Genomic DNA, 17,857 nt, shown 5'->3' on the forward strand with positions numbered 1-17,857 from the left:
CTATTCAAAAAACTTAGGAAATTAAACACCACTTCTCCTGAAAGAAAACGGTTTCAGATATCATCCTTTATAAGGAGAAGAGAGAACGTATCTGAGTCTGATTCTGAAGAATCTCTTCTTCTTGCAGCACATCCAAATCCTGGACAAGCTGTAATAAATTCCTTTCAAAAACTTCCAGTGAAGCTTCCCAGTAATACCTTAATGGGTACCACAATGATGGAACGTGGGGAGCAGGAACATGAATGCACTTTTTTATTAAACGTTTCATATCTGTTGGGGAACTACAGTTTCACAAAAATATACAAAAGATTTCTTTTTACAAATATTTACATTCGATATCAGAAAACAACATTAGCTACATATTTTAAAATTAAATTTGACAAATACAGTCTTGAATTCTGAACCGTAATGCTCCAGGAAATTATTTTTAAGTTTTTTAAATGTGAATTAAAGTACTCAAGGTTCATAATCAAATTTAAAAAAATCTTAATGCAAAAATCTGATGTTTAATTTATATATATATTATATATATATATATTTTATATATATGCTTTACTTTAAATAAACATACAACATTGTTACAGGAAATAGATGTTCATGGTGGAAACCAACATAGAGTACACTTAAACCCATGATCCTTATGACAGTAATACATGACCATACCTTTGGACTAGATCAAAATATCTTTTTTTTTTGGTTAAAGCAAAAGGGATTATTGGACACACTCCATAATGAAATACAACAAATCTAAACAGACAACTGGATTTTAAGCTTAAAGAACTACAGTAAAATATTCTCCTAAAGTGACCTGATGGGAGGAGAATAGCAAAGCTCTTGTCTTTGTAAGGAACAATGCTGCAATGTTGTTTTTTTTTTCCCAGGTAAATGATTTCTTCAAATTATGGGGTTTATTTATTTATTTTTCCAATACCTTCATTAACTGCCCCTTTCAGAACAAGCTGCCACCGTGAAGTTCTTTTTCCTTTTCAGAGTGAGACGACTACTTGTAAGGGTAGGAGCAAACTGTCACTCCCTTTGTTGCTGAATTTCAACAGCTCAGATCTCTTAGTGCCCACTGTACAAGGTTCAGTGTAAGGCAAGGTGCAGACTCTTTTCTGCTTGCTTAAAAAAAAAAAAAGTGACTAAACCCCGCTTAAAGCTAAAAGGTGTATATATATATATAATTTTTAAAGGGAATGAGTCTAATGCAGTTACCTAGATTGTTACATTATTTTAAATAATCTCTGTGGTCGTGAATGTATGCTTATGTTAAATTTTACATTAAAAATGCATCAACTTTCTTCACAAATTAACAATGCAGCTTTTCCGTTGTTTTGTATATTATGCCGTCTACTCACAATTGAACTAAAATGCATAAACTAAGCTCATAATTACCAAATACTGGGTTTTTTTTGTTTGTTTTGTTTTTTTGTTTTTTTTACAAGAGAATACCTACTTTGATTCTGAAAGCACAACACAAAGCTGAGTAGCAGCAAGTAAAGGAAAAACAGATCAGAGCTATGGAAGGTACTACCCCTATCACCCAACAGCACCAACATTTCACAAAAGTACAGAAAACCATTTTTTTCCATGCAATTTGTGCCAGCATTCATGCTTGGTGGAAGTTAAATTAATAGTGCCTATGGGAGAATAATGGCAAAAGATAACAAATGAATTTTTGGATATGATGTGAAGAATTTTCATTTCCTCCCAACTGGCTTATAATCCTACAGAGGCCTGAAAATAATTGTAGCCCTACAAAATCTCCTTTCCAGAACCAACCAGTGCAGTACTCACTTCAATAATCAACATCTTTATCATCATCACTCATCTCCTGCTCAGACCAACTGAGAACAGCTGACGATGGCACTATGTGAAAGCTCTCTGATAGCTGCAGTTACAAGAAACACATGGGATAACATCATCTGTCCCCTGGGGAAGAAGAATTCATGTTATGAAAGACTGGTACAGCACGAACAGTGCTACTCCCATCGTTTAACTCGTAAGTTCTGTTGGGACTGCTTCAAAGTTCAAATGGTGAGACACAATTCTAAGAATGCAGGAAAGTCAGAGGGGAAGACCTCAAGTCCCAGGCAAATTGTGAGAGCTGCAGTCAGTGCCATTCAGCTCCTGGCAATGCTTGAGCAGAAAGAGTAGCAAACCGTGGTGGGAGTCAAACACATCTTTGAAACATGGGATCAAAACCAGCCAAAATTATATATATTTTTTGCTTTCTTTTCAGATAAGCTCCTACATGACATCTGTGCATAAACCAAAGGAGAAGTGCAAGTAATTAAAAGACAAAATTGTTCTGCAGGATTTGAGGTTATTCCATAGCAAGCAATTGAAACAAAAAACTCTGGATTTTGGCTTTTGATAGAGAAATCCAGACACACACTGCCTCTCATCAGCCAAACTCAGCTGTCCTCTAGCAGGTTCAGAATAGTTCAGACACTTGGGCAGAGATTTGATGTTTCTTACCAAGAGTTGCTACACATAAAAGTCAAGCTTTGTCTCCTCAGTAGAACCAGTACTGAGTTTGGATTTTTAAGGTAAAGCTTACCTTGAAATTGTATTTCCTTATTTTGTAATCATCAGTTTGTTCCTACTGATATGATTTACAGGCCTACATTACATTCCTCTCCTCTGATTTATTGTACCTGCATTTGGAGGCTGAAGACAGAACCACTGCAGGACCATTCAGCCCAGATGTGCCTCAGATTGCTCCATGCATACCCAGGGCCCCTGATAGAGACTGGCTATGAAGTTTTCCAACTTATAATGTTTCTTTGGTTTAAAAGTTTTTGCTTAAAGAGAGCATTTAATCCCATTTGCACAGGAAACTAAAATGTGGATAAAAAGCAGAAGAGGCCTATTAAGACAAATCTATTGTTGGTTTACACGGGAACGATAAGTAGCATTTTAAAATACAATATTAAACCCTTTTACCTGAGCTCTCAAAATCACAAAGCATTTTTCCATCAACACTGTTTTGCTACCAATGTGCATATGCTGCAACAGTGGTAACTGTCATTAGCTGCAGCACCCCTGTGCTAAATGGTTGTCCCACAGGCACAGGAGTTGAAAGAGCAACAAATAAGAATCCGCGTCTCCCCAGAACCAGCAAACAAAGTTGCCAGCAGCCTTTCCCTGAGCACTATTACACTACTGTTTCCAGTCCTCCAACCCTATAAGCCATCCCTGAAGACCTGCCATCTGAAATAAGACATTTGTTCTTTGTGTAGAGCTGCTCCCCCTCCACCAGTGCCAGTCCTTTGGCCTTGCCTTTGCCTATTTCCTTTGTTTCCCCATGTTTCCTTTGCTTCCCACTTTCTCCTTTCCTCTGGGTTTATATTACTGGCTTTCAATTTTCCTCCATTTTCCATAGTTTAAAAAGTATATGAAATTATGATAGTCACCTATTGCCACCATGCAGACCTTAATTATTTTATTTTTCCTCCACGCTGTGAGGGAAAAAGAACACCTTCTGTGTCTTTTCTTTTTTCCCCCTCCTTTTTCTTAAAGTGATTTAGCTGGATTAGTGGCTTAACTGAGTTAACAAAAACCATATCAGAGTTCTGACTGTTATGCTGCAAGCAAACTGAGAAGGGGATGGTATCCTACTCTAGCTTCAAATAGACTGGGAAAAAACAATCCCACACACTAATTGCTACTAACTAATGAATGATTTTGGCAAGGTAATCTATTGTGGCTCTTATGCATGTTATACAGCTAAAACTTTTTTTTTTTCCCCTCCTGAAACGAGATCTGCAGAATTTAAGTCTGAAGCCAAAGTGAGCTGAAGGTCAGAAGCAAGAGAGAACCAAAGAAATGGTTTTGGTCTGACCGTGCCACAGTGATCGGTATAAAGAATGCATAGTAGGCTTTGGCAAGCTCACTTATCTATCTATATACATCAGCAAAGATTGGATGTTGCCATAAACTTTAGGAAAACAGCAGACTGCAAGAAGCATAAGAAAACTGACAGAACAAGGGTATGCAAATGCAATGCAGCGAGTGATACTAAAATCACAGATGTGACAATTCATTCTGACTTCCCTTTCTGTAGAGTTTACAGGATGATTCACTTTGTCCAAAATACTGACAAAACAACATTTGTCTATGCTAACATTTGTTTATACTGACAGAATAAAAGGAATTTTTAAAGATTAAGGCTTGTCCCATCTGTGACACTGATAATGAAATAGGGAAATACATCATCTTGCCTGTATAAAGAACTGTATTTGAAACCAAGATCCTTAGGCTGTCCCACTATTACACCATACAGTGCAAAGTGTAATATATTAAGACTCCCAAGTAAAGATCCAGAGTGAAATTCATCTGCAAAAGGCGACGAGCTCTGTTGGGTGCAATCTAGAAAGCAGGCGAGGTGCAGCACAGACAGGTGCTCAGGACTTGCTGAAAAAAGGATTTGTTTGCCTTGGCAAACTTGGAAGCCAGAGAAGAGACAAGGCAGCAGCTGAAAGAAATAGATTGCAGGTTTAAACTAAGCCACTCTGAATGCTTCCAAAGTTCTGCTCTAGGTACTGAAATCCTATATTTTGATCTATTTTCCAGATTCAGGAGGTAAGTCATGTCTGCTTTCTTCCTAATGGTGCAATTCCAAGTCAGTACTAACATGACTTGTGTAAAGTTCAAAACCTGATATTGAGCCAAACTGAAGTTGCTTTGAAGCTTTCCTTCAACTATCAAAACCAAGTCGTAAAGTAGCCTTAATTGTCTGAAGTGCTTTCTTTTGTCTCTAATTTCATATAATCTATTGCCTTCTCTATCAAAATCTGAAATTGTATATGACTACTCTCTTAAGAATGAGAAATTTAAGATTTCAAAACTAGATGATTCAACACATTTGGCTTATTAGTTCTCTCTACTGTGTTCCTCAGTTCTTAATGATGATAACTTTCAGTTCTAACTGTATTTAATTTTTGCTTGTTCTTAGGAGCTTGATTTGCCTTCTCCCATTATCTTTTTTTCCCCTCCCAAGCATACTTAAATAGCTTTCAAGACTGTATATATTTATTTTTTTTTAGGTGAGATTACATTTTGTTTTCCTTGAAACAGTTCTCTATTTCTTTTTCTTCTTTCAAAAGACCTCAAAACATGCCTGAAATTTTGGTTAGCCCTAAAGTGGTCATGCAGATGGACCAGATGGTTTTTGTAGGTCCCCTTCTAGCTGGCTGTTCTGTTTTGCTGACTTTAAAGATCCCAAAGATACATGTTTGCTGCTAGCCACAAAGAGACTTATAAAGACAACTAAGCTAGAAAATAAATCCAAGTAAACTAAAAAATAAAAATAAATCCAAGTACACAAAGAAGTTTTGCTTCCACTTCCTTAGCACTGCATAATCACAGGACAGGCTTTCCCCAGTTCTTGATCAAGTCCTTTAGCCCACTTTTCTTCTCTCCAATGTTTACAAGCACAAGGCTGTGACCAATCCCTCTGCATAGCAGCATCCTTCTCAAAGTGCCATGTCAGGTCACATCAGCCTCTGCCTGTCTTCTGAGAACCAGCTACAAGGTCCCAATGTCCACTGACACAGGCAGCCTGCTGCCTTCTGCACAGACTTCAAGCACCAATCCGGGTGGCAACAGTTAGCAAGTTACTACAGTAGCACTTAATGTAAACAGCAAATGAGGCACAATAAGAAGCACCATCACAAAGACCACAAAGCTGCCATCTTGAAGCGTGCCTGAAGATAGCTGATTGCACAGAACATTCTCCAAGTGGTTCTCAAGAACAAATCTGCAACTGAGACTGTAGACTCTCCTCACCATCCTTGACCATTCCCTGCTGGCTGACCACATTTTACCTTGCAAATTCCTGAGCAGTTTGTCAGGGAAAAACTGCTGTTTTGTTGCCAGCTGCCAAGTTGGCTGCAACAGGCAGAACAAGGCTGATAGTTTTGTTTCTAACATTCTTCAGCTTCCAGCCCCTGCCCCAGCTCCCAGCCCTTCAACAGTTGCAATGAGGTTCGGAAGAGAATGAAGAAACAGGGAGACCTGGAGCTCAGGCTGTTGCACTGTTGCTCTCAGTCTTGCCCAGCTGCAATCTACCCATCAGTTTTTGCTGGTACTCCACCACCCATGTGGCATTTGAGATTTATCAGGATGAGAGCACCAATGACAATTTATCAGTGGAGAGGCACAGTTAAATTAACAGAGGTGGAGGAAAAGAGGACACGATCAGAGGTGATACTACAGGGATAAAGAACAAAACCTGATGGTCCACATATTTCTAACATCAGATGAAGGTCTACAGAAGATCCTAAGGATGTAAAATATTGAGCCTAGGATTTTCAGGGGAAAACTCATAAGAGGCTGGAAATGGACTTTGTTCTGGCAGTCTGTGTTGGACAGACTATGAAGAAGCTCTTAACAGCCATCCAAATTAAACTGATAAAAGGCAATCTTAAAATAGAGGCAGGAAAAAATCTTACTTCAAGTCAAGTAGTCCTTCACGGATTTGTTTAGAAAAGGAAAGAACTGCAGCTATAGTATAGCATATCACAATTGATTTCTCCAACCAAGATTTAAATATCAGATACCAATTTTCACACAAAATAGGCAGAGAGGCAACAAAGTTATGATACAAATCAGGTCTTGTCTCATTTCTTAGATGCAATTCCTCTAAAGTCAAAGATGTTACTGATAAGATTTCCCTCTACACTCATGGACCATATTTACAGAGTATTTGATCCTGCAGAATAGCAACACTGCATGACTGGTAAGACTTTGCTAAGAAGCATCAGGCCAAAAAACCTGCCAGTAGTCTAGTTACCAACTTCTTTAAAATAAATCTTTGTTATATCTTGATATATAAAATATATCTGAGTCTGTGGGACAAGTAGCTTTGCAGAGTATATAACAAACATTTTTGGATCTAGGAGAGCACAAAAGTGTGACTCATTAACTTTTTTCCCCTCCTCTTCTACATGCAAACCCTCCAATTCCCACTAGAACTACCACGCACACAAGATGCTTCCAAGAAGAGATGAGGTTTATGTCACATATCTGGTATAAGAGAATAATATCAAATCTGCTGACTGACCTAAACAAATGGCACCATTAAAGCAACACTGACTTACATAGACAAAAAGAACTTCATGTTCCTATCAGAATCTAATTGTGAGTAGTGCTGATAATCAGTTACTTCTATTCCCTTCCATGTTGCATGAAAAAATTACCACACTGATTAAAAAACCAGGTTCAGTCTGTAGCACATCGCTATGACATGATTTAGACAAATAGCTGATGAAATCTTCCTCACTTGTACCTCATTTACAGTTTTCAGGTTTTCACCATACTCAGGTGTTTTTCTTTTTCACCTCAGCTACCTTGCAGGATAGAATAAATGCACTTCTGCGGGAGGTGACAGCAGGTCCATTTAAAGAAGCATATGATTGGATGTATTTTACAATCAGGAGAGAAATCTGAGTAGACATTTATCCCAGCTAGTCCCAACTCTGTTAAAAAGTTAAAATGCACAAAATATAGAGTTTGGAAATTTCATATTCTCTCTGAATTTCCTATGATGCTGAGAAAATAATTCATATTGCTACGAAATTCTATTTTTGCAACTGGTGATATCCCAAGCCTTATCAATTACGAAGGTTACAAAATTCTCACTGTAGGCCACACTTCCAGCATAAAGGCTAGCAGCCCAGTCAAGCAGCACAGCAATCACCTCTCTTCCACTGAGAATAACTTTTATTCACAAGGCAAAAATTGGAGTTAGACTTTTAGGTTGTGGGCAAGGCACTCACAATGCGAGCAAATCTGATTTTGCTCACAGAACTAATTTAATGTTTAAGTGCAACAAAAACACTAAATTAGCCATGAAGATCATGCATATCCAGCAGCTTTCACCAGACACGATTGTGACCCAGGCCTCTAAATACAGAAATATTTAAGCCCTAAGGAATCGGCTGTCTTATTTTCTGCTTCATCAAATGATGCTTCCTTTTGATCAGTCATAGAAATATAATTTGCCATTATAATAATTAAACATTTATTAAAATACTATATATTTAATTTATGGTTTCTTTCAGTAATAAAATATGGAATACTCTTTTTTCAATGATATTCAGACCCCAAAACTTAAAGCAGAAACATTCATGCTCAGAATAGATCAATGTACAGTACTAGATCAGAAACAACATCTCTTGATTAAAAACCCAGGATCTTACTGTGATACTGTACATTGACTAACAATTCCCTTTTTTCTTTTATCCATGTTTTTCATTTTCAACATCTGGCAGTGAGTGAAATACAAACCCGGATTACAGAAGTAAATCTAATGGCCTCAGCATATTTCTTACAGTCTATCTTCTGACAGACTCTAGATACTTGTCTTTCAGAGACAGATTACTCTGTGTCTTGGATCAGCACCATTTCTTAAGCATGCAGGGCACAGTAGAATATCACATTGCAATCCTGGGTATTTCATGCCTGGTACTTCATGCAGCGTCCTCTTTGCAAGTCTCCATGTCTCCCTCAATGAGGCATATGTACACATTTCCAAATAAATAAGCTGCATTTCCAAAAAGAAATTAAATATAAGATATAAGAAAGGACTAACACAGCCAAAATTTAAAAAAATGTTTAAATGTATAATGCTCTGAATACAGAAATACACACATTTTAATTCAATAAATCTTAACTGTTCATATTGACACCTGGGCTATTTATTTTGTTGCAAGTATTTACTTCTTTACATACAAACAGAAAAACAAGCATAGATATTCAGTGATTCAAATTCTGAACCTGAGCTTTGTACTGCTATGGATTATCCCTGTCCACTCCCATATACTTTCAGATAAGAACAGAACAGATACGTACCTGCAGTCGTCCCCTCCAGCACTAACCACATATCTGTCTCCACTTGTAAATCGAATGTTGGTTAAGTGGGCAGAGTGACCTAAAAATCGTTTGTGTTTTGCCTGAAAAAGAAACAATGAAATGAAAGAGTCTAAATACTCCGTGTCCTTGTAAATCAAACCAAGTAGGCATGCGTTTATCTACCTTCATATAATTCAGAATGCTACATAGGCTTTCAGATGTGAAAGATCTCCTGAAGAACCACCACTGAGCTGCAAAGATAAAATTATCTCCAAATGAGACAGCACTGGAGCAATGCTCAAGCTAACGTAAAAATACAAAATATATTTCGTCACATTATAATTGTCCAGAAATTGTTTTAATATTTATTTTTATTTATTTTTATTTTAATTTATTTTTAGTTAATTTTAATTTATTTAATTTTATTTAAATTTAATCTATTTAATTTAATTTTAATTTATTTTTATAATTTCTAATATTGAAAAGAAATGATCTTCATTACAAGTTATCAATGCAGTGCAGTCTCAAATCCCAGAAATGAACTCTGCTAGTATTACTGACAAATCTATAAATACTTCATCCATGTATGGGACTAAAACTACCAAATGTTTTCCTCATCTGTCAAATAGAGACTGGAGATGCAGATTATAAAATAAGAAGGTGCTACATTAGGACAACTTTGCAAACAGTATTAACACCTTTCAAAACTTATAGCAAGAGTCCAAAATGTACAGTACAAAATGAAAAATTAGGAAAAATTTGAGATTAAGCATGCTTATGAGACTAAAACTAAGGTTACAAAGATGCATTAACAAAGCTACAAATTCAGAGAAGAAAATATTTTTTTATAAGATCAACATTATTTTATTTATTTTTTAATAGCCATGCAAAAACCAGGTTCTTACGAATTTCTCAGGACACGGAAAGTCAAACAGTTTGACCATGCCAAAATCATCGCCTGTTACAAGGTTGATTCCCGAGTGAGAGACACAGGCACAGTTTACATCAGCTTTTTCAGCATGTCTGGACCAGATTCCAATTACTTCATCACCTAGAACACTGAAACAGAAGAGAGAGACATTCTTCTGGAAACTGCAGGAAAAGCAATACAGTAAGGGAATAGTAAGCAGCTGTTATTAATGTAACACATTTCAGAAAAACATCATTCCTACATTTTATTCCTATGCATACGAATCTCATATAAAGTTTATTCCGTAATTAATGTTTACATCATCCGATAATTGCTTCTGAAATTTATTTAGTGCTGTAATTGCTCACATACTGTGTCCCATTATAACACTAACAAATAGAAGGTGAAATTAACAGTACTAACACTGTGCAGTGAGGTATTTGCAAAAAAATTAAGAAAGGACAATTAAAAACAGAATGCTCAAAAGCACTGCTGGGACAAATAAGATTTAGCCATCAGAAAACAGTTTTAAAATATACATTGTCACAATGTTTGTCTGTAACGTTTCCATATCATATCATTAGATGAGAAGGCTCCTTGAGTCCAGTGAAGGTTATTCATTAATGGGGAGTAGGGGAGGGAACTGAAGGCAACAAAGAAGAAATATATATCTTATGATTCCAAAAAGCACATTAATAGAAAACTTCATTTGCAAAACCTTTTCAAGTTTCTTTTTATTCAACTGTGCATACGATGTATGTGCATACTTCTAAGAATGCAAAGAAATGAGTACTTAATGGCTTACCCACAAACAAATCAAAAGTTAGCTCAGTATTCAGAGCCCTCTTAAAAACTCATAGTTTTAGTCTGGTCTTGCAGCAAAATATACTACAACAGATTAGCATAATCTATATGTGTATTTATTCTCAACTGTTGACTGAGATAGCGAAACAAATGCAGGCAAGCAGCTCAAAATTAGGCAGAAGAAATCAGATTTGGATAACATGTAAAATAAATGATTAAATATATAATAAAAAAATGTTATACGATGTGATACTTCATGTAATTTCTAAATCAATTTTTAATTAAATGTAATAACTTTAGGGTTTTAAAAATACTTTTTGTACAACTTTTAATATGCAAATGTTATTAGGAATTTTAGTATACTGTTACAATTAGTGTGAGACTGTGAATAAAACTCAAATCATCAGTCTTGTACTGTCTTTTATTGTTTTGCAAGCTTATCCCCAAATCATTCTTTTGAAACAAAAAATGTAGAAGTCCAGTTAACTTGCATAGCAGAATGAAAAATTACTGAGGCCACTATAGATATGATGAAAGGAAGTTAAAGATGATACATAACAAACAGAAAGGCAAACTTTGGAGAGATCAGTTTTTATCTATTACCTTGACCAGTCAAACAGCTCTTTTTCTACGAACAGAACATGCTACTTACTTTGTTTTGCCACCCAGAACTCATCTGATAAGTTGCCAAAGCACGTAGGTGCATTAAAGGGAAGTATGTGAATGAAGGGATGAAATACACTTTTAAATAGCAGGCACTTCTCCTGGAAGTTACAAGTATTTTAACAGGTGTATATCTGTCAATCATTTACCTTGTCCAAGTAGCCCAAGTTATTTTGTCAATCACAGCCTGGTCCACAAGCTGTTTTCCTGAAGGCACTTCATAGACTTGCCTTTTGTAAGACCCAGTAGATACCTTGCAGATGAGCAGAGAAGAGTTAATAGGGATTTAAAATAGATGGGCTTGTTTGAAATGATGAAATTATAATTCAAAGGGGTTTTGAAAAGCATTTTCTTGATAGTACCTCTAAAATTAACTTATCTATTAATAAAGCATCTTGTTCAATGAGTTGAAAATAATAAAAAAATCTATCCAAGTATATGGCAATAGTGAGAAAGTGTAAGAAATCTTCAATTTTAAAATGTCTAATCAAGAAAATACAGTTGAAACACCACATTCTGCATATAACGTTCATTCTCTATATATTGTGCATGCTGTTATGTATGTGTGCATATCAATAAATAACATAAAATTAGCTTCTATCTTTAAAACTGATAAGCAGGTATTTCACTCGGTGTGGAGAGGCAAAACCACGCTCATGTAATTTCTCTTCTTAGATACGAGCAAAATACAGAAAACAAAGTACGACTAATTTATTTTGATTTTAAAAAATGTGTTCTATCCTGTGGCTGGGAGTTCTACCACCATGGTTTTGTTGCTGCTCTGGGAAGGCCAGAACTGAATGTAAGCATAACGATGGTAGATGTGAAGATTCACAGTTCCCTAAGGCTTACTAAATGATAGACTGTATGCCTTCCTCATTTAAGAGGAAGCATCGAGGAAATAAATACACAGTACAGTGATTTTGAAACATGTTTTTCTGTACTTATTTCTTGCATTTAATCTCCAGGATAACTATTTTTGTAATCCTCATACCACTACAATACAGTAAGTCTCGTGACAGTAACCTCCTACTCCAACATTTCATTGCAAAATGCAGTAGTTTTCAAAGGAGAACACACCTGCACAGCATAAGTACATTTGCTATTCAGTATCTTGAACAACTAATGACTGATACCTGGAGATAACAGCTGTCTGCAGAGAAGTCCATCTGGATCACAAAACTTGGGATATCCTTGCAGTAGCTGACTCGATTTAGCGTGGGGCCCAATGTCAGGTCATAAAAATCCACTGCATTCTCACTGGAACCGACTGCTAAATAACGAGAATCTGGGCTAAACCTGAGAGAAAGATTATGAATACATAAACTTATGATAGTTTTTAAGACAGGTTTGATTTTACAACAGATTCAAATACTTGAGAAGCGTGGGAAAAATTGCATTTCAGGCATCTAAACTAAATTTTGGGGGAATGCATATGCATTGGAATGTGCCAATAATTTTGGTAGAGCTGTCATATATAAGTGAGCAAGGAACATCTCTGGAATAATTCAGTTCATTGCCTCATCATCGTCACCATCCCAATGTACTAACAACTGTGACACACCCGCACAGACTTTGACTCTCTAAGGCTATACTTACAAGGCTACAAGATAAAAAAGTGAAATGATTTAAATAAAGAAACCTCAGATCTTCTAGATGAAACTTACTAAATAAATACACTTGAAATCTAATCTGTCATCTGTACAAATTCCTCACAGTTACAGTGTTATAAGGGAATTTCCTCATTTCTGTTGTCTTCAAGACATAGCCTTCTGATTCCAGCAAACCCTACCTCTCAGTGGGGGTTCTCCTCCCTTCCACAGCAGGGTGCCTGCTAGTCTCCAGAAGTTCCTTTGAGCCAAACATGATTAGTTTATCCTTCCTCTTTCATTTTAACTAACCTCTAATTCTTGGCAGTATCACCTGAAACTCTCGCTACTATAGGGGGCCTGGTTTTGACTGCTTATTATTTACTTCTTAAGTTCATGTAGCTCATCCTTCCTTTTTACTCCAGGTACAAGAATAATCACACCAACTCCATAATGCATGCACTGATTCCAGCACTCTGAAATGTCACTGCAATCCTCCTCAGAAAGTAGACAATTAAATTATATTCTTTAAAAATCAGAAGAACAGAAATGTCAAGGATATTATAGCATACAAATTCATTGCATTTTCTGACCTGATATCTTGAATAGCTGATCTTCTATCTCTTTTTTTCCCCCAAATTTTCAGAGAGGTCACAAGCAAGATAATAAATTCTCCGTTTTTCATGCCAATAGCTACCATATCACCTTCTGGGCTGTAACAAACAGTACGAGCTGCGTGTCCTAAGCTGACTTTGTTCAGCATCTTCTGTGAAGGAATAAAAATACAGAAGAGTAAATGTTTCTTTTTATTCTTATTTCAAAAGTACTCTATGTTTGTAATATCACATGAATCATTCTCAGAATAGATTTAAAAACAAGCTTTGAGTCTGCACAATCATCACAAGTCTAGGATTCTTCTTAATTTTTCTCAAAACAACTGTTTTTCAACACCTACCTTTTCAGCAATATCCCAGAGCCGCACTGTGCCATCTTCTGCAGCAGAAAGGAAAAAATCTCTGGAAGGATGTGTTGCTAGGCCCCAGATTGGTCCATCCATATGACCATTAATTAAAATGTTGCATGCAGCATTTTTTTCTCCAACTTCAATTATTTCAGCATTTCTTGTGCCAACAAGAATTTTTCCCTTGAACAGTAAAAGAATTTTCTCTGATATAATACATTAACAACTTGTGATTAATATTAGTATAGATATAAATCAAACCTATACTTATGTTAAGAAAATCTGCTCAAATCAACTAATCAAAGCTAATTTACTTTTTAAACTCAGCTATGATCTAATGAAGTAGAAAGGAGTACGTATGTGGTAGCAGACGACTTATTACTTGCAAGTCAGACATTTGAACAGCGAAAAAAATATGAAATAGAAATTCTTTGTTAGTCTACAATCAAAATATATAATGAACATTAACCTAATTCGGACTAAGATCTCCTAAAGTAGATTTCTTTTTCCTGTTTTCAAGTCAGTTAGACTTCTATGTAGACATCTTGCAACAAAACTTTTAATTTCAAATACCAATTATCAGAGAGAGAGGAAGGGATGCGCCATATTTTTAATGCTATAAATCAAACCACAAGTAAGAAGCTTTATCTTAAACACATGATGATTCCTTTACCTTGCCCCTACAAACAGAGCGAACACAGTCAGTTATTTGCCCTGTCTCCAGTCTGAAGGCACGACATCGTTTCAGTTCTTGATCCCATAGTTTAACAGCTCCTCCTTCCTTTGATCTATTATGAAAGTATGAACAACTGTGAGTATAATGGCGGGCACAAAAAGGACAATTAGTATATCAAAGAAATATATATAATTTAATGTAATTTACTGTAATTGATGCATTTTAGTCTGTTTTAAATCATTAAATATCCATCAGTTTTTACTGAACAAGTGAGGCTCTATACTGAGCCTGCTAGCTAAGCAAGAAATACTGATTCAAAGTCCTCACTGCACTACTTTACAGAAAAAGCTGAAAGATGGTCACTGCTAAGCCTGCTTTAAATTAGTAGCTCTTAGAGAATTTGCCTAGTCAAAGGAGCAATTAGGTGTGTGAACAAATTGCCATTTTATTATTAGGACTGACTGCATTTATCAAAATATGTTTCCTATTTCCCTCAACTACACATCTTTTACTACATTTGCCGTGAAATAAATTGCAAAAGATATAGGAGAAAAATCATACAATGTAAACTACATGAGATAACAAACTTAAGTGTTAATCATCAAAGCGCAAAGTATTCCCATCATTTTCAGGAGAGCTGGTATTCCAGTGAAGAACACAACAGAATCAAAACAGTTTTCAAAAACGAGTTAATGTTTGAATGAAAGCATTATAAATCTGGCATTTCAGTAGAGCCAGGACATATGTTTAACTCTTCTTCAAAGAGAAAATCTCTCCTAACAAAAAATGTAGTGTTCTATAATGCTGAGCAATTTGGATTATGGAAGAAAATCTGACAAAGAACTCCAAAAATTTTCATCATAGTTACTGCTATTGTACTACTATCATTAGAAGAAATGCAATAGAATATAAATTGCTAGTACTTACAACACAATATATTTTTTTCCTGATATAACTGTTTTGACAAATGATTTGTTATTACACTCAAAGAGACTGGATCAAAAGAGGCTAATAAACTGCAATTAAGGAGGCCAAGATGGAACTAAAGACACAATTTTTCTAAATGTAGAATTTGTTTTGTGTAATTTCAGTGCTTCAGTACTTCAATACATACTTGAAGCTCACAAAGTAGTGGCTTTGGAGATAGTAGTTACTATTTAGGGATCCTAACGTGACTACTCTCCAAGCTTTAATGTCTCAATGAGCTGCTGAATGTTAGAAGGGATTAATCCAAATCTTTTTTAAAGAATAAATGTGTGTGCAGGAGAGAAAAAAAAGAAAAAAAGGATGACTCACGGCCTTTCCTTGCCTCCTGTAACAATCAGACCATCTCTCAAGGTGGTGTACATTGTGAAAACTGGCCCATTGTGAGCTTTGGCCACAATTCGTATCAACACATGATCTTTCCAAACACAAACATCTCCACTGATAGTACCTGTAAATGTCAAGTTATTCTGAAGAGAGGAAAAATATAATCAACAACTGATTCTGAGTATGGCAGGAAGAAAAATATTCAGAAACACAGATCACAACCATTTGCTTTTACGCTAGATTGCCCTTTCTAATTTTTCCGCTTGTGTAGAGCAACCAATTGTGGAGGAGATGTAAGATACAGGTCAGAATGAGCTGTTGTATGCTTTGTTGAAATCTGATACATATGGCTTCCTTGTCGCCATTAGGCTCCACACTGCAGAAGGAAATGAAGTGATTTAAAACTCATCCATAGTGTAATCTATGTTTCCAGTTTATCAGGCGTGCACAAATATTCTTAAAGAAGCAAAAAACCAGGAGCAGTTTTGACACTTCCCATAAGCGCACCATTTTGCTACGTGCATTATGACTTTAGTAACCAGTAGTTTATGAAGAAAGCAGTCTGTCTTAGAATAAAGTTGTGTGTTTCCCTTTATTTCTGCTCGCTTTTGAAAGGTAATTCAAATAATTATGTCCGACGTTTAAGGCCAATTTCTTCGGATATACTATAAGCTAATAGGAACTGATCATTGAGCAAAACTGTTTTATTAAGTGAAGAACCCTCAAATTCAGTGTCTCATATAGTATCTTAGTATTAGTATAGATTCAGTAAGAACACTTTCCTTGAATTGAATGGTGTTGATTTTTTACATTCTTATTAAAAGGGTCAGGGCAGTGGCCTCTAATAAATGAGTACGTTGAAGAGGACTGGAAATGAACTTGGGAGCAAATCCTCCGATCATCTTCACAACATAACTGTTCGGCTGTTTTCAACCTTTGTTTCAGAGCACTGGAAACAACTCCTGAGACATCAAGGAAGTTTTCACAACTGCTCCCTACAGTCAGAATGGAGAACACTCCAGGTTTGGCTTTATTCAGTATGCACATCTTTTCTATAAAATCCTCAAAGAAGCCCATACCTCACTCCAGAACATTCAGCATACAGATCAATTTACACACTAAGTGTATTAGTTGGTATTAGTTCTAAATAAAAAACAGAAATGCTAAACTGAGTTTATTAAAACAACTGATACAATCATTAGCAGGATACTACAGTCTCATTTGAATTGGGAAAAAAAACGAACACCAGAAAAGAGTCAATAATTTTTTTATGCACACATTTTAAAATAGTTTAAGGTACGTACAGCTCCAAAAGCTACAGACAGCATTGTCTGCATTCGGGCATCTTCTATGGAACTCAGTAGCCCTTTTTTACTGAGAAGTGCTCTTCCAGCCAGTGTCCAGAACCTCACGTGTTTCACTCCCACAGAAACAAACTGGGTATCTGAATCCGGTCTGAATTCTGCTACAAATATACGCTGGTTATGACCAGCTCGGCTGGCAATTTTGGCACCTGGCAGAAAGAAAATGGACTTTAAAAATTCACTAGGAAAAATATACATTTATGGCAATATTGATTCATCTATTTGTTCATTCTGGAGAATGATGATTCATCCAAGACCACACAGGCCATGAAGAAAAGCAAAATCTGCTCTAAATTAAAATTAAACTAGAAATGATTTAGTAAGACCTAGCACTGAGGTGTAACACTTAATGAATGTGCTCTCTACTTATAGATTTCAATTTCCTCAAGAATGTAAGAGAATTAGGAGCACAGATCCAAGTAAGTATCCATCTTCTCTTAAAGTACAAGGAATCCTCTAAAACTGACAAATTGTGTACAAACTACAAGACACTTCCCTGAAAATTTTGTCTAAAGATGTTTTATTTCTTTCTGGAGAAAATGCAGAAACTGACTTCATTACAAATTATTGCAATGTAATGCTCTTCCAGTCTTTTCAGGGTTATTAAAATTTCGACCCATGCATACGAAGATTCCTGAGTAATTTTATTACCTGCAAAAGATATTTTGTTACCTGGCTACCTGTGGAATTTAGCTCTTTCCAGGACATATATTTCTTAGG

General features: G+C 35.9%; 1 protein-coding gene across 4 annotated transcripts in view; it reads right to left on the bottom strand.

The window, feature by feature from the left end:
- Nucleotides 1-239: 239 nt before the first annotated feature.
- Nucleotides 240-17,857, bottom strand: part of EML5 (EMAP like 5) — a 101,484-nt gene continuing 83,866 nt past the window's right edge. For 3 of the 4 annotated variants that reach the window (XM_085225472.1, XM_085225471.1, XM_085225469.1), the window contains 10 exons: nt 17,078-17,286; nt 15,759-15,916; nt 14,460-14,574; nt 13,781-13,969; nt 13,419-13,591; nt 12,373-12,535; nt 11,386-11,489; nt 9,765-9,918; nt 8,860-8,960; nt 240-8,551 (listed from right to left, as the gene is read on the bottom strand). In XM_085225472.1, the coding sequence (XP_085081598.1) occupies nt 8,515-8,551; nt 8,860-8,960; nt 9,765-9,918; nt 11,386-11,489; nt 12,373-12,535; nt 13,419-13,591; nt 13,781-13,969; nt 14,460-14,574; nt 15,759-15,916; nt 17,078-17,286 (1,403 nt within the window). In that variant the 3' untranslated portion in view covers nt 240-8,514. The remainder of the gene's footprint in view (nt 8,552-8,859; nt 8,961-9,764; nt 9,919-11,385; nt 11,490-12,372; nt 12,536-13,418; nt 13,592-13,780; nt 13,970-14,459; nt 14,575-15,758; nt 15,917-17,077; nt 17,287-17,857) is intronic. The other variant, XM_085225470.1, reaches the window with a different exon arrangement.

This window comes from Meleagris gallopavo, chromosome 5 (assembly GCF_905368555.1).
Source record: "Meleagris gallopavo chromosome 5, MGAL_WU_HG_1.1, whole genome shotgun sequence".
Classification (NCBI taxonomy): domain Eukaryota; kingdom Metazoa; phylum Chordata; class Aves; order Galliformes; family Phasianidae; genus Meleagris; species Meleagris gallopavo.